This window comes from Natator depressus, chromosome 5, assembly GCF_965152275.1.
Source record: "Natator depressus isolate rNatDep1 chromosome 5, rNatDep2.hap1, whole genome shotgun sequence".
Lineage (NCBI taxonomy): Eukaryota > Metazoa > Chordata > Testudines > Cheloniidae > Natator > Natator depressus.
The window spans coordinates 50,376,399-50,401,290 of NC_134238.1; the positions used below are offsets into that span (position 1 = coordinate 50,376,399).

Genomic DNA, 24,892 nt, shown 5'->3' on the forward strand with positions numbered 1-24,892 from the left:
AGAGGTGTGCTAGACACCTCATAGTACAGATAAAGACAAAGTACTTGTCCTGAAGGATTAACAGGTTTAATTTAGACATAACACAAGTGGGAACAATTAGAAGGGGAATGAGAGGAAAATCAGGAATGGCTATACAGTGAATGCATGGAAACACTAGTTAGGAGTTCGGAGAAGAGAGAGAGAATGAATAAAAGAATTTTCCAAATATTGGTGTTCTGTAATCTGCTGAGGAGCTTTCTAGGAACCATCACCCACTTGGTTTCTTGAACTTTGAACATTCAAACCATAGTGGGGAAACATAGATTAGCAAAACACTTTTTCTGTGCATTAGAGTTGTATGATAGAAGCTCCTTGCTTAGTCACTTAGGGCTTGTCTACACTGGCAATCTACAGCGCTGCAACTTTCTCGCTCAGGGGTGTGAAAAAACACCCCTCTCAGCGCAGCAAGTTTCAGCGCTGTAAAGCACCAGTGTAGACAGTGCACGAGCACTGGGAGCTACGCCCTTTGTGGAGGTGGGGTTTTTTTTAGAGCACAGGGAGAGCTCTCTCCCAGTGCTCTGCCGCGACCACACAAGCCATGTTAATGCACTGTCGCGGCAGTGCTTTAGTGTTGCCAATGAAGATTAGTCCATAGTAAAGGCAAGTGTATGAGAAAGAAGGGATGTTGATTAATGTTTTGTATTGATAGTTAACATCTGTGTTTCTCCTCTACCTCTTCTGCAGACTTGGGGGCAGGCAAACTAAGGACTCAGTATATAAGTTTTCAGTGATGTTTCTTTCATGACTATGAAGAAAAGTGGCTAAAAAGAAGGAGGGGCTGTTTTTTTTTTTTTTTCCATTCACACTTCACCATTTTTTCTTCTTTCCACAATTTAAAGCCCTGTAGCTCTGGTACATGGTCAAATGGTGTTGGAAATATGACTTGAGCTGAACTCTTGCCAGAGATAGTCATTTAAGTGAGGCCTCAGATTCTCAAAACATACCAGACAGAAATATCAAGTAAATTCAGAAACTTGATCCATGTTTGTGATAGAGCACGACCAAGCAATCCATCAAGCTGAATCTGCTTTCATCTACTTATGTGAAATTTTGTTCTTTTATTTGTAAAATCATTTCTCAGATGCTCTGTGCTGAGCTAAATCTGTCAGCTCTTTGGTCACAAAATAGCAATGAACTGGCAAAGCAGTAACATGGAAAGTACATTTATTGTAGCCTCTGGATGTTACACGTGACATTAGACTTTGCGAAGTGACCTACTGTGAAAGCTCTCCCTTTTTCCTGTGTCAGTTATTCATAGTCTGAAATAAAGTTGGGTAGCCTATTATTGTTAGGATGTGCTACTTTTGACCTTTTGATTTCAAGTGTTTTTAATTATGGGAGTTATTTAAAGGAACAATATAAATATGGACTGTATAAATATGGACAATTACTGAAAAACTTATTCTGAATTTCTAATACATAAATTAGAAAAGTCACTGTATTTTAGCATTTCTGTAAATCTTCAAGGGAAGCCTAAAATAATTAATTGGAAAATCAACAAGTCCATTTTCATCACACTTAATGGGTTTTTAAATCTGTAGCAGCTTATCAAAGGAAACATAAATTAGAACAGTAATTGAGTCACCAGCTGTCCCCTGTTTCTGTCCAGACACTTCTATTAAAAACATGGCAAAACGAATGTAAGGTAAATTTTTTTTTTCAACAGATAAAAAATACCCTGTGCCAGATTCTCCTCAAGCAGTTTGTTTTAAATTTATAAATTCTCAGTTCAAGACATACTGGGCAGTCAGTACTTGTGGGCTTGTCCTTCTGTAGAATGGAGATAGGCTAAGCTGTCAACTAGCAGTGAGGCCTCTTTAGAGCATAACCCCAACAGTCAGTAAGACAGAATGTCCTACTCTAGTAGTTGGGAGTGCTACATAACTAAAGTTGTGTGTGTCTTATGGGTATCCAACAATAGTAATCTTCCCCCTACTTCCCCCATCTAAAGTTTTAAATCTTTAAAATACTGTGTAAAAACGCTTGAATCAGTTTTGATGAATGGCTGCATTTTCCCCCTTCACTGCCGCATCAGGAATGCTTTCTCAACAGGTACTTCAGAGATGGCCACTGATGCAGCAATGACTCACTCCAAGCCCTGTCCACATACTAACAGTGATAGATGGGCTGCTATTGAAGGTGACACTTTCAGTAGTTTACCTCGGGTAGCACGCATAGTCTGTCTAGCTGACATATTTGGGCACCTCAGTGAGCTGATGTCTTCTTTCCAAGGGTGAAATATGAATGTTTTGTCCATCTGTGAAAATTAGTTTCTTGCAGTGCAAAGGAGAAACGGTCTTGTTTTAGACTGCATGGAATGAGGACCCGGCTGGGAACCATCAGGAACTACTAAGTCAGTGTCTTAGAGATTTTAGATGCAGCTTCAGAACTGTTTTCCTGGTGACCCACAGAGGGGAAAGAGGTGGCCTACCAACCCCTTTAACTTGTTGAGTCTGCAGCACTGACTGGGCCATTGCAAGACAAACTGACTCTGCAGTGGTTTCTCTAACCAGAAACTCAGCAGATGTTGGCCACCTCTGAAGGAGCACCACCCAGCTTGAATTGCAGAAGCCTTGAAAATTGTTATCCCATTTTTGTATTTCTGAGAGTCAGATTTTTATTTGGTGGTAGCAATAAAAAAACCCACGTATTGCAGGTACCTGTAGATTAAAAATTTGACCTAAAATCAACAATAATGCGTCCAGTTTCGTGTGCGTATGGATGATGAATGAGTGCCAGAGTTAAAGTGTAGAAGCTAGGAGAGCAGTCTCTCACTTCCATTTCTTCTGTCATTTAATTTACCTCTTAATTCGTTCCTGTTTTCTCTCCATTGGCTCACTTTCCATTCTTGTTCTTTCCATACCATACATTAATTATTGCCTCTTCTCCATCAGCCACTCTCTCCTTTTCACTTTCCCTCTCCTCTCCATCACATAAGCCTCTCCCTCGCTTTCAGTGTGTGATTGTGAAAGTTAATGTGACATGTGGGGTGTGTGTAAGAATGCAAGATAGATCTGAACAGCAACTTAGAGCACTTCTGCACCAGGACCAGCAGAGCAGTAGCCAAGGGGAGCCTCCTCTGCCCTCGCTGATTGCCAGCAGCCAGGGAGTAATAATTTGGAAGAAGGGAATGAGACCAGGAAGAACTTCTCTCTGAGCAGGCTTGAAGCTGAGCATCAGTTTAAATGTGTTATCTGTGCCCTAGTCAGAGGGCTGTGGTGACAAGAGAAGTTAGAGTTTGGGTGTCCTTTGTAGCTACAGTTAGATAGCTCAGTGCCAGTTATCCTTCGTAAAAAGGCAAGTAATAGTTGAATTTTCCACCCAAGATAGTGAAGACTGTATAACAGTTTTTAGAACTTTGCAACCAGGTGCTGTTGCAGCACCCAGCTGGATGTTTTTTAAAAGGGTGAATAAGGTTTGTGAGCTACGGGGTACATAATTCAAAGGCTGTTCTTTTTGCTAGAAAGACAAGCAGTAGTTTTAATTTCTAATTAAGCTAGGTTTCACTTTGTTGTAAAATAAAGTACAATTTAATTACTTTATGGCTCTGCTGTACACAATAGGATGTGATTTTTAGGATGGTATAGCTTCTCTAGTGCTTGTTTTTACAGCCTTTTGCAATTGCAGACTTAACTGATGTTGTCAGGCGCAACATCTTGTTACTTAATACTTTTTTTTTATGGTAGCACCAAGAGGTCCCAGGACAGGCACTGTATGCCATAAACAGACAGTTCCAGTCCCCAAAAGTTTACAGAGTTGTCCATAATACTAAGTAGGTTTGGGGATTTTTACTTGCATTTGAGGTAAACTATTACATAACCTCTGTTCTGACTCAGTCTCAAATTGGTTCTGTTAGTGGCATTTTATATTAAAGTGAGGATAAAACTGAATTAAAGACGAGATGAGTCTCTCACACCAAAGACTGAGAAATCTTTATGTGATCGTGCCAAACAGAGAGATGCTATTAGATAATCACAGCAGCAACTATATTTCATTTTCTTGAGAGAATGAGATCTCAGCCCAGAAATTCAGACGATCATAGTTCCTTGCTGGGCAACCAGATTTGAATCTTAGTTCCCTAGGGACAAATGATATGCAGTCCCTAGCCTGTTCGATAGTCTGTTGAAGTTTTATAAGCCAGACACTTCTTAGTAGAACTCTAGCATGGTGAATTCCACTCCGTAATTCAGCTTCTAAGGCACATATCCTGTCCCCAGAACACAGCCTGAGTCTATGAGATACAACACATATCTCAGCTGTGTGTGGGGAAGGCTATGAAGTTGTTACACAAAAGGTCAGTGACCGCTTTGGAAACTTCAGTTTCCCTGACAGCACCTTTATTTTCTATTTTGCTGGTAGAACTGTGTAACAAAGGATCTCTTGGCCCACTCTGAATCTCTTCTCCCACCATTTTCTACAGTGCAAAAGGAGCTACTGTGGCACTGTACTCTATGGAGTACAAGCATATACAGCCCCCGTGTTGGCTCTGCCAATCCTGTCCTTCACCAGCCCGGTACAGCCAAGCTCTACAATAAGTTATACTGAATAAGGGGACTTTCATGCCTACAGAGATGGTGGAGCAGGATTTGCCCATCATACAAAATTTTGCCTTCGGATTTCCATAGTGAACCTTTCTCTCTGTTACAGAATTCCCACTGCTGTCATTAGGTGCCCTACCTGTGTAGGGAGAGCAAAGTGTCAATTCCCAAAGCTGTTATGTGGTTCTGAATGTAGAATTTTGCCTTATATACCAACACTAATATATTGCAATACCGTTTTTCTCCCACAGCTGTACTGTGTGTTTCTGCCCCCTTTCCTTTATGATTTGTGTGTGACATTTATGCAGGGAGTTTACATGCTGGCCTCTTAGCTAAGAATTTAGGTATAAATAGTGTGCTATTTTATATTTAGCAAACTATATAATATAAAACAAAAACATACAGAAAAGTAAGTACATTTCTTTGAGTAGGTTATTTAATGTTTAGAGCTCGGAGAAAGTGGCTTTGAGGGTGGTGGTATTTCTCTATATTTCCCCTTACAAATAAATAACTAAACTTTCTTAAGAAATTTGTAATTATAGATATATATTCTAATAAAATGTTTCTGGTATTAGATCTGATAAAAAAAACTTCTTTAAAGAAATCCCAGTATTCATACTGAAATTTAATTAAGGCTTTTTAAAGTTTAGTCTTGCTACTTATGACTTTTCAGGCTTTCAATATGGCTGATATTCAGTTAACTGACACTGAATGTGGAACGGAGTTCTGAAAATATGAAAGTTCAGTGTCTATGCAGTTTATAAAGAAAGCGACTCCCAAAACTTTTTACAACATGAGACATCAATTGCCAAGAAAAGAACATGAAGTAATGATGTAAATAAGAAATGTTCAGAATAAGACAACAAAAAACCTATCTAAATATTCAAGACAAGTATGTTAGAATAACAAGCTGTTTTAAGCAAGAAATTCAAGAATGATTGCAAATTTTCTGCCTGTCTGCCAAGAATAATGACCTGTCACTGTAGGCTGAAAGCAGTGATACAGAAGCCTTCATTTCAGATCTAAATTAAAATCAGATGTTTTGGTCTTCAATTATTTTGACCTTCCAACTTTTCTGATTAAGCTCATCATTGTTTTAGACTTGTTTGTGTGAGAAAGTACTAAATATTTTGCATGTGTGCATATAGGTTCCAAATAATTTTGAATGTGTTCGGAGGGCCAGTGATATTTTTCATAATTTATATAACAATAAATACACAGGAGGTTGCTGATCATTGTTTGGCTGCATGTGTGTTTTCTGTATGCTTCCCCAGCTCGGCGCAGAGAGCAGAAACAGCAGACTTTGATTGAACTACTCAGTAAATTCACAGACTCGGTTTTCAGCAAAGGAGCTTGGTCAGGTTTATTGTTGATGAAGCATGATGCTAATGCCCAGGCTTAATGATTACAGATACACCAGCACAAGTATGCTCATGACCGGCTCAGTTAGTGGCAGGACTTTCCATTATCCCCTCGGCCCTACCCAGACACCCCCTCAGCGATACCTCTTTATTCCCCAATGCAAACAAGTTACATATTGCCCCTCTGACATATTTGGGTGCCACCCATTGCCTTGTACCTGTTTTGATCAAAACATCTATATCCATCATGCCGTTATCCTGATCTTATCTTTAGGATGGGTCAATGTGTTCCTGTTATCTTTGAGGAATGTGCTGGTATCAAGGTGTTCTGGTACCACCCTTCTGGAATGTGTCTGCATGTATATTCTTGTACCTAGCACTACTTAGGACTGTGTTTGTGCAATGTCAGCCCTGTTCTTGCCAGAGTCTGTGAGCAGGGCCTGCCTCTTGCTCACAACTTAACTTTGCTTTATAGAGCAAAGCTTTAACCACTAGTTTAGTTCAGGCCTCTGATACAAGGGCTTATGTTTCAGGCCCTCTTCCTACTACAGAGATCAGCTCATACTCAGCTTTTAAAGGGGGACTTCAGTATGGGCTGGGAAAAATACTTAAACATTGAACATGTCCATCCTTTATAGGCTTGGTCAGGTATACTTTTTCTTGTTTATTTACTGCAGCAAAGATTTTTATTTTAATTATGTTCCTCCCTAGAGTTAAGTCATAATACTGAGTTTGTTGATGCAGTCTCTCTATGGCACCATACTGTGGTGTGACAGAAACACATGATTATGGCTTCACTGCAGGATCTGGCAGGAGGGAAGCTTTTTTCAACAGACATATCTTTAAAATTATCATGGTAATATACCACAGAAGAACAGAGGGAAAGAAAACTGCTTTTGGTTCAGATATCCTATCGGATAGAGGTCTGTGCCAGTTTCAGGTCTCTGTCTAATAAAACATGTATATTCTGATGATGCAGTCTTTTGGGACAAAAAGTTGTAGGTTCAAATTTCAAACCAAGGTTTGGATTTGTATCTTCAGATTCTGCATTGCAGTGCTATGGACAAGAAGTGAGGGTATGAAGAAGTATTAGACCTGATGTGTTTTGAACGAGATGTTAACCCAAGATCCCAAGTGCCCATCTCCAGTTGCTGTTTAACATCTCATTTTATATCCAGGCCGATGTATGTTTCCTTCGCCTCTGTCCTTGTAGCCAGCCATCTTCAGTGTTGTCTGGCTGTTAAACTTTCTATAGCAGTTTGACACTTTTTAACGTGAAAAACGCTGCATAAAAACAAATTGTGGTATTTTCAGTTATGCCACTTATTATGAGGCAATGTTTAAAAACTTTTGGCTTATTAGTACAGATTAAGTTGTGAGAAAAGGTGGATTAGGTAATAACTCATTATGTAATGATATATTATGAGTTACATAATTTATTGGACCAGCTTCTGTTGGTGAAAGAGACAAGTTTTCACGTTTACACAGAGCTCTTCTTTAGATTGCGAAAGCTTGAAAGCTTGTCTCTTTCACCAACAAAAATTGGTCCAATCAAAGATATTAGCTCACACCCCACCCCCCTTGTCTCTCGGATATCTTGGGACTGATGCAGCTACAATAACCCTGGAAATAGATTTAGTTGTGTTTATCAAGAATTCTTTTGAAAGTATTGAATCAGTTATATTTACAAATTACAACATAATTGTCTCAATCTAGAGCTGAATATCCCAGGAATATAAAACATGATTTGAAACTGACACTGGAGATATTTTTTTTTAAGGCTGTGGAACTGTGATATTGACTATTTCTTATTAATTTCTCTAATTGAGCTGATCCTACAGTGTTTTGCAATAGACTTATTACAGAGATTATGTCCTATTTTTTTACCATTGGTGTGAATTAAACTGGCTTTTGGGGGGGAAAAGATCAAAAGCTGATTAAAATGATTATATAATTCCTTTCAGTTTGTTTCCTTCTTCCAAACATAACATGAACATAAGAATGGCCATATTGGGACAGACCACTAGTTCATCTAGCCCAATATCCTGTCTTTCCACAGTGGCCAATGCCAGATGCATCAAGGGGAAAGAACAGAACAGGGCAATCATCGACTAATTCAACCCCAGTCATCCAGTCCCAGCATCTGGCAGTACATAAGAACAGCCATACTGGGTCAGACCAAAGGTCCATCTAGCCCAGTGTCCTGTCTTCCAAAAGTGGACAATGCCAGGTGCCCTAGAGGGAATGAACAGAACAGGTAATTATCAAGTTTCAGAGTAGCAGCTGTGTTAGTCTGTATTCGCAAAAAGAAAAGGAGTACTTGTGGCACCTTAAAGACTAACCAATTAATTTGAGCATAAGCTTTCGTGAGCTACAGCTCACTTCATTGGATGCATTCAGTGGAAAATACAGTGTGGAGATTTATATACATAGAGAACATGAAACAGTGGGTGTTACCATAGACACTGTAACTAGAGTGATCACTTAAGGTGAGCTATTACCAGCAGGAGAGCGGGAGCGGGGGAGGAGGGGGGAAAACCTTTTGTAGTGATAATCAAGGTGGGCCATTTCCAGCAGTTGACAAGAACATCTGAGGAACAGTGGGGAGTGGAGGGAGGAAATAAACATGGGGAAATAGTTTTACTTTATGTAATGACCCATCCATTCCCAGTCTCTATTCAGGCCTAAGTTAATTGTATCCAATTTGCAAATTAATTCAAATTCAGCAGTCTCTCGTTGGAGTCTGTTTTTGAAGTTTTTTTGTTGAAGAATTGCAACTTTTAGCTCTGTAATCGAGTGACCGAAGAGATTGAAGTGTTCTCCGACTGGTTTTTGAATGTTATAATTCTTGATGTCTGATTTGTGTCCATTTATTCTTTTAGGTAGAGACTGTCCAGTTTGACCAATGTACATGGCAGAGGGGCACTGTTGGCACATGATGGTAGATGTGCAGGTGAACGGGCCTCTGCTAGTGTGGCTGATGTGATTAGGCCCCATGATGGTGTCCCCTGAATAGATATGTGGACACGGTTGGCAACAGGCTTTGTTGCAAGAATAGGTTCCTGGGTTAGTGGTTCTGTTGTGTGGTGTGTGGTTGCTGGTGAGTATTTGCTTCAGGTTGGGGGGCTGTCTATAAGCAAGGACTGGCCTGTCTCCCAGGATCTGTGAGAGTGATGGGTCTTTCTTCAGGATAGGTTGTAGATCCTTGATGATGCGTTGGAGAGGTTTTAGTTGGGGGCTGAAGGTGATGGCTAGTGGCGTTCTGTTATTTTCTTTGTTGGGCCTGTCCTGTAGTAGGTGACTTCTGGGTACTCTTCTGGCTCTCTCAATCTGTTTCTTCACTTCAGCAGGTGGGTATTGTAGTTGTAAGAATGCTTGAGAGAGATCTTGTAGGTGTTTGTCTCTGTCTGAGGGGTTGGAGCAAATGCGAGTGTATCGTAGAGCTTGGCTGTAGACAATGGATCGTGTGGTGTGTCCTGGATGAAAGCTGGAGGCAAGTAGGTAGGAATAGCGGTCAGTAGGTTTCCAGTATAAGGTGGTGTTTATGTGACCATTGCTTATTAGCACCATAGCGTTCAGGAAGTGGATCTCTTGCGTGGACCGGTCCAGGCTAAGGTTGATGGTGGGATGGAAATTGTTGAAATCATGGTGGGATTCCTCAAGGGCTTCTTTTCCATGGGTCCAGATGATGAAGACTACAAAGTCGTCTTCCCCCCCCCCCCGCTGGTAATAGCTCACCTTAAGTGATCACTCTCGTTACAGTGTGTATGGTAACACCCATTGTTTCATGTTCTCTGTGTATATAAATCTCCCCACTGTATTTTCCACTGAATACATCCAATGAAGTGAGCTGTAGCTCACGAAAGCTTATGCTCAAATAAATTGGTTAGTCTCTAAGGTGCCACAAGTACTCCTTTTCTTTTTAGGTAATTATCAAGTGACCCATTCCCTGTCATTCATTCCAGCTTCTGGAAAAGTTGGAGTCTTAGGGGGCACCCAGATCATCTTGGCTAATAGCCATTGATGGACCTATCCTCCATAAACTTATCTGATTCTTTTTTGAACCCAGTTATACTTCTGGCCTTCACAGCATCCCCTGGCAACAAATACCACAGTTCTGGAACAGTCGTGTAAATGATACCTTTTATTTTGACACTTACACTGCTTTTGTGAATAAAGGCTGTTTTCCATGAATGATAGCTCTGTATTTCTTTTCAGTGGACTATAGTTTGTCATTTAGTGAGGCGTTTTCTTCTGTTGTGCCTATTTTGCATTATATTATTTGGTTTTAGCAGAGGAAAAAGCCAGCAGTGTTATGTTTACAGTATGTACTTTATTTTTATAATATTCTAACCTGATATCAGAAATACACTACAATATATGTTTACTACTAAATATCTAGGCATAAAATGTCAGGCAAGTGTTATTAGTGACTTTAAAAATCCATATTTTGTTTAAATTTATTATAAACAATGATGAGTTGATTGAGAATCTGGCTTTTGCTTTTTGGTCAATGGCAGTGCAATTTTTTGACAATATTTGTTAATCTGATCTGAAGTTTTAAAGGATATGAATCTTTAAAAAAAAAAAAAAGACTAGATTTCTGTGGATTTAAAGGTCACACTTCTACCTTTTGACAAGTTTAAAAATGAAGAAACATCAAAGAGGAGGCAAATGGAAGCTAAACCTAGTGTAACTTAAACTGTTTGGGGAAAACAGTTTTATTTTTTCAGGCCAAGTTTGCTTAGTATGTTGAAGGAATCACAATTTCTATAGCAGAGGGCTAGCTCTGCTATGGTTGCAGTTAAAGAGGAATTAATGAAGAGGATACAATATTCAGTGCTGATTAAAATTTCTACCCAACAAAACTAGATCTCACTAAGAACAGTGTACAGTAGTATTTTTAGATATCTGAAATGGAATTAGCAGATTAAATTGCCTCAAATTTACTTTTCTTTGAGTGATTGCATATTTCCATTCCACTCTTGGTGTGTGCATGCCCTGTGCACTGTTGCTGGAAAGTCTTCCCTCAGCGGTACACGTCAGGGCAGTTTGAACACCCTTTGCTGCCATGTGCCAGTGGTGCTGGTATAAATGGCTCAGCCAACCCCAAGCCCCTTCAGTTCCTTTTTACCACCCGTGGCGGTTGTTTGAACTGCTCATCTTGCTTTTGCAAGTGCTCTCAGTGGACTCTTTGTACTGTGTACCCTTGTATTTTGTTGTACATAGTTTAGTGTTGTTACTGTTTTTAGTGTAGCTAGTTAGGTTTTACCCCCTCTGAGAGTTGTGGTTGATTTCTGGTGCCAAAAGATACCTTGTTCACCTGGTTTGAAGTATTGCATTTTCCTGTAATAAGGCTATGCCTCTGAGTGACCTGCACTCAAGTTGCTTCAGTTGCCTCAGGAATGCTTGTATCAGGGAGCGTTGTCAAATTTCTAGGGACTTTAAGTCTTGCACAAAGGAAGCCACTGAAGCCACTGTAAAGTTTCTACTCATGGAGGTGGCCTTTAAACCTCCATTTGATCCAGGTTGGTCAGACTCTGCACCAAGTGCTTCGGCGTTGGTCAGGAGTGTGCCTCCTACCGTGCTTGAGTCCCAACGTTGCTCACCATCCTCAGTGCCTAAGAAGAGGCAAAAGGCTTCTAAGCAGACTGATGAGTGGAAAATCCCCTGCACCAAAGTCTAGTAGGCATGGTATTAAGAATAGAGTGCTGTCTAAGTCTAAGCACTGCACTGCTTCAGCACTGCAGAACCCGGCACCATTGACTCTGTTACCTAGGAAGGCACCATCGAGTCTGGAGCCAGAGGGAGCACTGTAGGCATCTGGAGTATCGCATCTTACTGATACCTCAGTACCAGAGGCATTTTGAATAGCCAGAGAGATCTCTTAAGCCTGTCGCTGTCAGTATTGCTGGCAGTTTGAGTCATCACTGTCAATGCCAGCAGACGTGGGGAAACCAGCAAGGTCACTGCAGTGCTCGGTACCATGCCAGTCCTATTTACCTCAGATGGCTTGCCTTTTGGTACCATCAAAGGGGAAACCCACAATGCTTATCTCTCATAATCCTACTTACCATGGAAGGCCCATGAGCCAAGCATCCATTATTAAGTGGAATTGTTACCATCGGACTGTCCTCCTTTGTCTAATGTACATAATTATCTCTGGAATATTTGTTAATGATGTTATACAATTTTTGCAGCTTGAGAATAACTCATCCGGTAGCAAGCAGGAGCAGAGGGAGTATGGCGAGACCATGTGGTGCCAAAATGTTGATCTGACTCTGAGCTGCAGAGTGATGGGGGCCTAGCCAGGATGTCCAGAACTGTGAGAGCACTGCTAGCAGAAAGGAAATTATCTGATCTTTCCCCATGTCAGCTCTGAGCTTTATTACCAGTGTCCTTCAGACGTCATTTATCAATATTTGACCACCCCTTTACACACACAAATAACAGTTCACTCAGAAGATAAATGTAATAGATTTAGTCAGCTAGTTTCTTTTGATGTCATAGAATAAGTTTTTTACAGGAGGGGTTTAACTGTGTGAAGGGGTAGAGACTTCATGTACCAGGGCATTTTGAATGCAGGAGGCAGTATTAAAAATATTATATGAGGTCAGACTTGATGGTCTAATGGTTTCTTCAGACTTTAAACTCTATGAAACTATAAAACAGAATGCTAATTTACAAAAGTTTTTTGGTGTTACTTGAAAGCTGAAGTGAGCTGTAGCTCACGAAAGCTTATGCTCAAATAAATTGGTTAGTCTCTAAGGTGCCACAAGTACTCCTTTTCTTTTTGCGAATACAGACTAATACGGTTGCTACTCTGAAACCTTTCTCAGTAATAAGTATCAAAAGTAGCTGTTTACTAATTGGTAGAATATAAAATTAAGGTTTTCATTTTATTTGACCACTTCAGGTGTAAAGCATTTTAAGGAAATACTAAAAGTAGGGCCTGTTCACATACTGTTTAACAGCTATTAAGAAAACCAAGCTCTTTCAGACAGAGACTTTGTGTCTTAGTGCCTTGCCTATTGCTAAGCATGCTGTGTGAAACACATTATGCTTTCTAAATGAACAATATGAGTATCACATGGGGAATTGCTCTGTATGCATTTTAGTTGGTTAAAAAAACCAAAACCCCCACACACCAGAAAACTCTAATTTTTATGTGTATTTTAACGAAGTGGAATTCTGAAGTCCTCTAAAGTAAATACCGTAAAATGGCTTTCTAGGAGGCAAATGGTGGGGAAAGTAACTAGAGTTTGTTGAGGAAAGCAGTGTATTAAATCCAAGTGAACTGAAGGAAAACCTCTGATTCTTTGTGTATTTTTTTCTTTTGTACTGTGTTTAGTATGTTTCCTTAAGCACCTAGAACAGGGGCAGTCAAACTTTTTGGGCTGAGGGCCACATCGGGTTTCCAAAATTGTATGGAGGGCCGGTTAGGGGAGGCTGTGCCTCCCCAAACAGTCAGGCATGGCCCGCCCCCGCCCTCTATCTGACCCCGTGCTTCTCGCCCCCTGGCAGCCCCCCCCCCCCCGGGACGCCTGCCCCATCCAACCCCACCTGTCCCCTGATGGCCTCCCCGGAACCCCTGCCTCTGACTGTGCCCCACTGCCCCATCCAACCCCCTCTCTCCTTCCTGACTGCTCCCCCGCCTCCATTCAACCTCCCTGTTCCCCGCCCTCTGACCGCCCCGACCCCTATCTACACCCTGGCCCCCTGACCTCCACCCCGAACTCCCCTGCCCTTTATCTAACCCCCACTGTGCCTGCCCCCTTACCACGCTGCCTGGAGCACCGGTAGCTGGCGGTGCTACAGCCGTGCTGCCAAGAGCACCAGGACAGGCAGCTGTGCCACCGGCGCAGCACAGAGCACCAGGTCAGGCCGCAGCTCTGCTGCTGTACTGCCCGGGAAGAGCTCGCCACCCAGAGCATTGTGCCAGCGGCGCAGTGATCTGAGACAGCAGGGGAGGGGCTGGGGGCTAGTCTCCCGGGCCAGGAGTTCAGCGGCTGGGTAGGAGGGTCCCGCGGGCTTCATTTGGTCTGCAGGTCGTAGTTTGCCCACCTCTGACCTAGAAGCATATGTACATTCAAAGACATTTAAGAAATGTCACCCTATTAGAAAAAAATTGTGTTCCATGTTATAATGGATATCTTAATTTCACAGTCCCTTCAACTATAACAGTGGCTGATGGATATACCTCAAAGTTGGTCCAATAAAAGATACTGCCTCACCCATGTTGTCTCTAGTATCTAAAAATCAACATTTTACTCTTTACAAGAAATAAAAATGGAGACTACTGTTTTGCTTTCTAGTTCAAGTGCAGCATAGCATACAGGATAATCAGTAAAGGGCCCTATTGGTTCATTCTGAACATAAGTTCTTCTGAAAGAGGTATCAGTTATCTGGTGTGTGCTCATCACCACGCTATAAGGTGAATAACAACAAAACACATGCAGTGTCACTAAAAAAAAAAAAAAAAAAAGGCTTTCTCTTTGGAAATGTTCGGTTTATTTGACTGGCTATTTTAGGGTAACAGCTTTTTCTAGTGGTCCTTCTCAATTTTAAACCCATAAGTAAATGAAACTATCAATATCAAACTGTGTTTTAACAGCAACTAATTTTTAGAGGTTTTGAAAAGAATGATGTTTACGAAAGTTAACTGGAAGTTGAAAATTCTGATTTAAATGGGGATTGGTTTCTGGAGGAGTAGTGTTGTCATAACGGATCGGGCTATAATCAGAAAAATGGTCTAAGGATAATAATGTCACCGAATAAATGACAAAAACATCAATGATTTCTTCAGCAAATTTTGTTTTTGTAGTGTCCTGGTGAATTTTAGAGAGGCTAGCTGCTGGTTTATTAAACAATAAATTGTTAGCATACTGCGTAAGTATAGCATAGTTACATCTGTATCAAACAGATGTTGGATAATACTATATAATTCATATTCCAGGTATCTTAAAGATCTTAACGAAGACCTGAGTTAGTTTGTTGTCTGATTTTAAACGTTGTGCTCTACTTTGAAGTATTTCTCATATTCTAAATGGATTTTTCCCCTCCATTTTCTAAAAGCTTTGATTATTTTGCTTCCATATTTGTAACATTATTCTGACACAAGAAGTAACTTTTTCAAAAGTGCTTGAGTGAACTAGGAGCCTAAGTCTCATTGACTTTGCAGGTTTCAAAGATATACTGTTTTGTTTGTTTTTCATTTGCCAAAATTTTCTATAGAGGGAGATCATTTATATACAGGATCAATGACAGAGAAATTCACTTGATGAATAATGATAGAAGATGACACTTCACTGCAGCAAACTACACTAGTAATTATTAAAAATAGATATAAACTTTAAAAAAAATAAGTGCTGGGGTAGAGCCAGCAAACAAACTATCAAAGGGGTGGGTGGGTGGGGCTATGAGTATGTGGAGAGAACCTTCTATTTTGAATTCAATTTCAAGAAATTCTCTCTCCAGGCACTCCTAAACTTCACTGTTTTGAAAGCAGACACTATTGTGAAGACACAATAAATAGAGCCTAAAAATAAAATCCCATTTTAAAAAGATTTGTCTTGCCTCTGAGTTGATAGGATTTAAAGACCTGCTCTCTTGCAAGGCTGCCTCAAAGGCTTGCACTCTTCTATGCTCCAGATAGCATTCAGTGCATGTTGGAGAATTTAATACAAAGATTGACTTCTTGCGAATTGTTCAGGTGGCCATAGATAATAAATTAGGTAGCTTAGACCTAGGGTCATCACTGGCAAAATGGATGACTATGTTAGAGTAGATAGTAATGTAGGTTGGTACAAGCTAAAGGAACAAGAAGGAAAATATCATCTCACTGCACTAGTGTCAGTGGTGATGGTTTAAAAAATAATAATCAGAAATCATGTCCACCCCCTTCAAGAGTGATAGCAGATTCAACAAGAGTCCTATTTATATCTCCTTAAGCATGTATCAATTGCAGACACCTGTAGAGTGGCAGCTTGGTCCTCTGTTCATACCTCTTCTAATCATTATGCCTTGGCACCTGCAGCGCTATCGCTGCTGTAGGCAACACAGTTCTCACAGTTCTCTTCTATATTGGACTGTGCTCCAACCCCTCCCCCCCTTTTTTAAAGGGGTACTGCTTGGGAGTCACCTGAAGTAGAGTACCCACAGGGACACTGCTCAAAGAAGGAGAGGTTACTCACCCTGTGCAGTAACTGGAGTTCTTTGAGGTGTATGTCCCTGTGGATGCTCCACTACCTGCTCTCCTTCCCTTCTGCTTTGGAGTCTCCCTTGGTGAGACTTTGTGGTGGTGAAGGAACTGAGGGTGGTTCGCCCATTCAGCCCAACATAGCCTTAACATGGGTATGAGGATGTGTGGGGCACATGCACCAAAAATCTCTGATCAATGGTGCAGAGCGCAGGCACGCCTGAAGTGGAGCACCCACAGAGAGACACATCTGGGAGAACTCCAGTTGCTGGACAAGATGAAGAACCTCTCCATCTTTTAATTTTAATTTAATATGGCATCAATACACAAAAAGAAGGGCCCTCCTATCAGTCTGAAAAACATTCCATTCCTGTTGCATATATTGTATACTACTGTAACATCTAGGAACTCCACTGAAGTATCACGATTCCATTGTGCTGGGTGTGGTGCAGACAAATAAAGAGGATGCTTCCCTCCCCAGATAGGTGTCAGGCGGAAGTGAACAGGTGGATGAAACAGAAATATGTTGGGGAAGAGTGGCCTTCCTCCTTTCGGGAGATGCCCAATGAGCTGTAGGCTAGCTCAGTGTCATGTAGGAACTCTCTGCCAGTTTCATTCTCCACAGTGCTCCTTCCTGGGAACTATGGGGAGAGATCTGTCCATCTCCCAGGGACGGGTCCCACTGAAATGGGCTTCTCCCTTTTTAAGGCTCCTTCTCCAAGACTGGTATGCCTTGCAGGTGCGGCAGGGCTGCCTAAACCTAAAACTGCTCTTTAACCCTTCTTGCCTGGTATGGGATTCGTACACCGTGTCACAAGGAGTTAATCCACAACAGCCATTCCTGATTAACTATTCCTATTTGTGTGGATGCTCTTATTCCAGAATAAGAGTGGTTTATTCCAAATTTATTTGTTTATGGATTAAGCTAATTCAGAATAAGTGATTCTTATTCTGGAATAAGAGTGTTGACAAATGTAGTTAGTCAGGAATAGTAATCTGCTTGAAATTCACACCCTACCTTATTTCACATTAATTCTCATGTGTACAGAAGCCCTTAGCCAGGAAGATATCAGCTCCCTCCCTCTTAACTATGTTGACTGTAAGAGTTTTTACAATTCTGAGTTGTAAAAATTGGTTTCATCACTAAAATCAGAAGATATAGTTCTGAAAACACTCGGGAAACTGATCTGGTGAGTAGGAAGATGCCACTTTTAGGTAATCACTTTTGGGAGTATAACTTTAGTCATACAGAGTTTTATGGAGAGAAGGCAGGTTTTTAATTAAAAAAAAAAAAAAAGTTAAAATTGTTTTAGAATCCCTCTTAGATTAGATACCATAACTGATGTCTTCATTTACTATCCCCTGGCTTCTTAGCAATAAAAAGAGAGGAAAGAGGAAAAAAACAGTGAGTTGATGTCTGAGCCTTCCTTAGTCTTGTTCATAAAAGGAGATTAAGAATTGAAAACCAATGAGCATTATTTTTTTCTTTCCAGTTTACGAGATGACAGAATTCGAATAGAAAGGATGGAAAGCATTTATTTTCAATATAGCCATGCTTTCCAGCTGATTACTGATTTTTATGCAAGAGGAGTGCTTAATACCACAGGTACTTTATTCAGAACGTCTTTTGACATTTGTAGTGCTGGTTAGTTGCTATATAGACATACAGAATTGGTGGCTAGTACAATGGAGCTTGGACATCTAGGTCTGACTAATACAAATATTTAATAATAAACCTTTGAATTGATACATAGCTGCAAAACAAGTAAAGTGGTGGGGAAAAAGGCAGAAATGTAAAGATTATATAGTACTGTAGATATTTCTGAGAAGTTACCTCTACTATATCTTTGACTCAGTTGGAGAAGAATGAGAGTAGATGTGGAATTTCACAAATTTCAAGAATTATATGATCTGGAGAAGTGAGCAGTAGGCTAGTACTAAAGAATTCTTAACATTTTTCCCCATCTGAAGATACTTATGTTGAAAACTTAAATTCGTACATTGTGTAAAAAGTGAAGAAACTTGGGCAAAAACCTATGAAAATGTTTCTTAATTAACACACTGATAATAAGAAACAGTTTAAAAAGCGCACTTATGCTTGTTTTAGTTTCTCTGCAGTAAATTTAGTAAAAGTCCTTATTATATTGCAAAATTTGACACTTTTGGTATTGGGTTGGAGGTTATAGTAGAGAGTATTAGGTAAAAGCAAAATTCCACCTTCAAAAAGCAACTTTACAAAATAGGTTCTGATCTGCATGGGCAACCATGTGCACCTGTGCAGAGCCAGTACCACCTTCATGTGTCAGATTGCAGGATCGAGGCCTTAGTCTGTAAATTTATAAATCATCTGGGCTGATGATCAGCAATTTCTAGGGGAGAGTGCGGGGAACGGAGTGCAAAGTCCAGTATTTTATTTCTCCATTTGCATTGGAACAACACAAGAAATTCTTAAACTGCTCTGTCCCAGTTTGTAAATGTTATTTTAAAAGTTAATTTTCGTTGTTTTTATAAACAATATTTTTAATACTTTCACAGTAAAATCTTCTATTTCTACTTGACTGAATTGAAAAATAGATAATCTTGTCTCAAGTTTTAGTGGCAATCATTTAACAAAGGAAATAATATTTTTGCAGGTTCTCAACAACTCTCTATAATCCTAAACTTGGATAAGCCTGTGATTTGCTCTTTGGCAGCAGTAATTATGTACCTCAAAGAATTTAATTTGGAAAAGATACTTTACAATCCTAGGTAAGTTATTTTTATATAAATCTCAGAAAATCAAAATAAAGATGATAATGTGCTGTCTGTAAGGCCCTGCTTGAATCGCGGGATGATCTTTAAATAATTGTGACTGAGTTGCAGACAAGACATGGAAAATTGCGGAAAAGTAATAATGGACCTTTATTAATAGCGGTAATTTGGAAAAGCCAGAGCAGACCTATTTGTTTAAGAAAAACACTGAAGTATTCTCAAAAAGAAAAGGAGGACTTGTGGCACCTTAGAGACTAAGAAATTTATTCGAGCATAAGCTTTCATGAGCTACAGCTCACTTCATCGGATGCAGTGATGAAGTGAGCTGTAGCTCACGAAAGCTTATGCTCAAATAAATTGGTTAGTCTCTAAGGTGCCACAAGTCCTCCTTTTCCTTTTGTGAATACAGACTAACACAGCTGCTACTCTGAAACCACTCAAGTATTATGTTATGCTTGCTAATTTTTTTTGATACAGACATTTTGCTGCAACTATATGACGTTAATTTAAAAAAGTACAATATAAAATTCAAAGACTAAAAGTCTCAACACAATTACTGTAGAAATCAAGTCCAGTCACTTTAGCCTTTTACATTTTACAGGCATTGAATGTTAGTGCAGTACTAATTGTATACTCAAAACGTATGCAAAATTGTGAAGTGTGCAAAGTAAGCGAATTAAAATCAGAATTCTGGTTGAAGCCTAATATTGCAGGATCTACAATTTCCGCAATATTGTGAATGAAGTAGGGACTTAACCATCTGCCATTTTGTAAATTCTAGCTGGCAACTTCCCTTCTACAAAATTAATGCACCTGCTTCTGGGATAAACCTGGTCTTTGTAAACATGATGATCTACAGTTGAGCTCCTAATTAAAACTAACAAAACTTCAAGTGATATTCAGTAAAAACCATTAGAAATAGGAAAGCATACGCTTGTAGTCAGTACTAACAATATTTAAATTGGCTTGTACTACAGCCAAATGTAATGAAAAACAAACAAGCTGAAGAAACTGATACTGTTAGGGGAGATGAAAAGTTTGTTAATAAAGCCCGGACGTCTTATCTCAACTTTACGTCTCTTTTGTTTTGTGGACATAAATCTGCTGCTGCTTTTAAAAGATTTTTACATGACAAATAAGCCTCACTAATATTTTATTTTCCTGCGAAAATATTTCACGCACTTTCTCTTCAGTTTTTGAAGCACATTTGTGTTTAATGTATCCAAATGTTTGAGCTTTTTGAGCCTGTGAATCTGGTCACATTTAAAAATCCACATGTAAAACACATTGACAAATCCAGGGAGTTTAGTGGGTGGTATCCTATTGGTGGGTAAACTACCATGTAATAAGTTATGGGCAAAACATTAAATGAATAGGCACCGACTTCCCCTCTAGTTGGGGGGGGGGGGTGCTCAAGTCCCCACCCCATCTCTTCCTGCCTCTGCTCTGTCCCCATCCCGCCTTTTCCCTGCCTCCTCCCCTGAGCACGCCCCATCCCCGCTCCTTCCCCTCCCTCTTGGAGCTTCCTACATGCCACGAAACAGCTGTTCACAGCAGAGGGGAGCTGCTGGGAGGGAGGGGGAGGAGTTGGTCAGTGGGGCTGCTGGCAGGTGAGAGGTGCTGGAGGGTGGGGGGAGCTTGGCTGCCAGTGGGTGCTATTGAGCAGCACCTGCTAATTTTTCTCCGTGGTTGCTCCAGTCCTGGAGCACCCACAGAGTCAGCACCTATGATTAAATGCGTCTTGCAAAATTCCTCAAAAGATATGTCTCCTGAAATCCACTTGTTTTCACTTTAAAAAGTCCTGCGTATGGATTATGTTAGAGATCTGTGTGTGACATTATTTGAAAATATCTAACTGGATTACTCAAATGTGTTCAAAGGAGGATGGGTTTAGAAAGATGTAACTAGTCAAACCTTTCTTCATCACATAGTGTGCAGGCATAAAAGAAGGTGCAAAAAGAATGTTGTCCTGTTTGGCATAAAATTTAGGGGCAAAAAAAAAATTATTGGGATTGAGAGTACGTTTTATAAAAGATGATATTTTTAATTTTGAAATGTTCTACTGACATTCTGGTGTCCTGTGCAAAATATTCTCTCCCATTCTTAAAATGGTATTGCCAAAGCTGATAGGTTTGAAATTAAACCTACTAGCTTTGTTTTCGGTTTGCAAGCATGCAGCTGACTTTGAGGTTCCACTTTCCTAATAGACTATTCATTCCCTCTGCCAGCTTTGTTCTCTTCCAAAACTCTAGTTTCACTACCTCACTGTCTTGTAAAAATGATGTGGGCAGGTAGACAGCAATAGTGGGCATGACAATAAACCAAAACACACACAATGCTTAGGTTTAGTTGGTAGATCTCACAGCTGACAAATGTTCTTTTCACTATTGCAGTTTTGGAAAACTTCGGATTTTTACGCATAACAGAGAATTTTTAAAATCTAAATTTTAGAAGAGATGATATTTGGTCTTGTCAATCTCTAACATTTTTCTAATATTGTGTTGATTCTAAACTGCTTTTGCTTATAAAATATACCTGGTGTGGAATAACATATTTGAGCTTTTTGCTTTTTTTTGGATTTGGTTTTCTTCTACAAACCCCCCCTTTTTCCTCCATCCAAAAAATATACAAAATGTTAACACCAGAATCCTGAGCAAGCCTTGTAGATCTGATAAGAAAAGAAGTCTTTTGATATCTCCCCAACTCTAAATATAATCTCCCATACCGACATGCCCAGTCCCTCAAGCCGCATCTCCGTCACAGCACTCCAGTCCATCCCACAAATCAGACTTACCCGAAAAAAGCCTGGTGAACAGGTAGGTCCATCTTGAATGCAGTAGATCACCAAATATAAGCTCTCATAAACAAAGGAGCAGAGTGAGTTCTAAAGTCAAGGACCTGTCATTCTTGAAAGTGTTGTATTGCCATGGACAGTGTTGGCTCAGGTGCCTTGGATGATTTCCACTACTGCAGTAACACACAAAAAGACACATGTTCTCTCAGATAGTGTGGACCCAAGCCTATTAGGACTTTAAACACCTTAAATTTCACCTGGAAATCATTCAGTAGTACAGGTGCAATGTACTGTCTGTGTTAGACCTTACTTAAGAAGTGGGCTGCCACATTCTGCACTAGCTGCAAGTTCCAAGTATAATTACAGAATGGGAAGGAAAAGGATTAATGTAATAGGTGACACTTGACATAACAGGCCTGACCTGAATGTAAGAGCAAAGAAAGCAACTGAACGGAAAGTTTAAAGGTTTCCTGATATCCTAGAACTACGCTACAAAGAAAATGTATAGTGTTGAGGTAATTGGTGATATTGTACTGAGAAACTTGTCTTCTGTTATACTTTGTTGAAAGAAGTGATGCCAGTAACCTGTACTCCATTTGTATGCATTTGTATGCATCCGATGAAGGGAGCTGTAGCTCACAAAAGCTTATGCTCAGATAAATTTGTTAGTCTCTAAGGTGCAACAAGTACTCCTTTTCTTTTTGCGGATACAGACTAACATGGCTGCTACTCTGAAACCTGTACTCCCTTGACTATCTGATATGGGAACTCCCTTCTAGTAGCTACTTTGTGTCCTGGGGCTCTGCTCATTGTTAGTAACATGTTACATATAGAAATATTGGGCCAACTACAACTTCCGTCATATTAAATAAACATTAAAGATGTCAGTAAAATAATCCATAAGGTTAATTTCTGGAAAGGGAATGCATTATGCAGCGCATATCAGATTAAGTTATTTTCTGCAATTCTACATGAAGCAGATAAAATAAATGCTTCTGCCACGCTGCCAGACAACTTAAAATTGCTGAGAGAATTCAGGTCAAATGAGCATGTACTGATGAGTCAGTGAGCATGATGTGTGCTGTCTAAGTATTTCAGTCTTAGAAGTTTATAGATCTAATGGAAGCAGGCTTAGACAAAGAAGACATTCCTTTGAGTTCTGAAGAGTGCCTGCAAACTGCTAAACATCAGTTCTGACTGCTTAGAGAATCATGGAACTAGTTGTCAAGATAGCTTTTGCCCACATAAGTAATGAGGTGATTCTCTTGCATGAAGTACTCCAGATTTTTTATTACTCTTCAGGGGAGGCTTTTAAATACAGCCATGAATAAGGAAACACCTCTATTACAGAGGCATATTCTAATTATAATATTGTAAAACTAGATGACCCTTTATTTCTGTGTTCTTTCTATCAAAAAGATGAATAACTTCTAGCAGGAGGTTTTCTGAGGCACAAAGGGCAGTTAGGCACAGAATTTTAACTGAAAATCAGTGGGAGTTGGGTGCCTAATTCCCACCGGCACATTTGAAAATCTCCCCATTTAATCTTTAGTACTTTCAACAGTCAAAGAGTATGCTGGTTGTAATCTTCGTATTGGTTAGTTCTTAGAGCACCATTTCCTAGAGTTTGGTGTCAGTTATTTGAAAAAACAACAAGGAGTCTGGTGGCACCTTAAAGACTAACAGATTTATTTGGGTATAAGCTTTCGTGGGTAAAACACCACTTCTTCAGATGCATGGAGTGAAAATTACAGCTGCAGGCATTATATAATGACACATGAAGAGAAGGGAGTTACCTCACAAGTGGAGAACCAGTGACAGGGCCAATTCGATCAGGGTGGATGTAATCAACTCCCAATAATAGATGAGGTGGTGTCAATTCCAGGAGAGGCAAAGCAGCTTTTGTAATGAGCCAGCCAGTCCCTATTCAAGCTCAAATTAATGGTGTTAAATTTGCAAATGAATTTTAGTTCTGCTGTTTCTCTTTGAAGTCTGTTTCTGAAGTTTTTTTGTTCAAGTATAGTTACTTTTAAATCTGTGTTAGAATGTCCAGGAAGGTTTACGTGTTCTCCTCCTGGCTTTTTGTATGTTACCATTCCTGAAGTCCGATTTGTGTCCATTTATTCTTTTACGTAGGGAATGTCCGGTTTGGCCAGTGTACATGGTAGAGGGGCATTGCTGGCACATGATAGCATATATAACATTAGTAAACGTGCAGGTGAATGAGCCTCTGATGGTGTGGCTGATGTGGTTGGGTCCTCTGATGGTTTTGTTAGAGTAGATATGGGGACAGAGTGGGCAACGAGATTTGCTATAGGGATTGGTTCCTGGGTTAGTGTTTCTGTGGTGTGTAGTTGGTGAGTATTTGCTTCAGGTTGGGGGGGCTGTCTGTAAGTGATGACTGGTCTGCCTCCTAAGGTCTGTGACAGTGAGGGATCATTTTCCAGGATAGGTTGTGGATCGTTAATAATGTGCTGGAGAGGTTTTAGCTGGGGGCTGTATGTGATGGCCAGTGGTGTTCTGTTGTTTTCCTTGTTGGGCCTGTTATGGGTAGCCGTCTCACTCTGTCAGTCTTTCCTCACTTCCCCAGGTGGGTACTGTAGTTTTAAGAATGCTTGATAAAGAACTTGTAGGTGTTCGTCTCTGTCTGAGGGATTGGAGCAAATGCGGTTGTATCTTAGGGCTTGGCTGTAGACAATGGATCGTGTGATGTGTCCTGGATGGAAGGTGGAGGTAAGTATAGCGGTCAGTAGGTTTCCAGTATAGGGTGGTGCTTATGTGACCATCACTTATTTGTACTGTAGTGTCCAGGAAGTGGATCTCTTGTGTGGACTGGTCCAGGCTGAGTTTGGTGGTGGTGTGGAAATTGTTGAAATCCAGGTGGAATTCTTCAAGGGCCTCCTTCCCAGCCACTCCCAGTCCCTATTCAAGCCCAAATTAATGGTGTTAATTTGGGTCCATATGATGATGATGTCATCATTGTAGCACAAGTAGAGGAGGGGCACTTGGGGATGAGGGCTTGAGGAAGTGTTATTTGAAAGGAATTAATCAACTTCTAGAAAAATGTCCTGTTTGAGAAATTTAGAGAGTATAGTGGGGACCAGTGGCCAGTAAATGATGCATCTTTCAGGATCTGCAGTCAGAAATAATTCATGTGTATGCATTGTGGATACTATCTCTAAACAGTTTGCTTTCATAAACCAAAAAGAAG

General features: G+C 40.2%; 1 protein-coding gene across 1 annotated transcript in view; it reads left to right on the forward strand.

Annotated features, from left to right (window-relative positions):
• MSH3 (mutS homolog 3) overlaps positions 1-24,892 on the forward strand; it is a 183,605-nt gene that overhangs the window by 26,936 nt on the left and 131,777 nt on the right. Inside the window, exons 9-10 of the mRNA XM_074952796.1 lie at positions 17,630-17,742; positions 18,770-18,884. Of these exons, the coding sequence (XP_074808897.1) occupies positions 17,630-17,742; positions 18,770-18,884 (228 nt within the window). The remainder of the gene's footprint in view (positions 1-17,629; positions 17,743-18,769; positions 18,885-24,892) is intronic.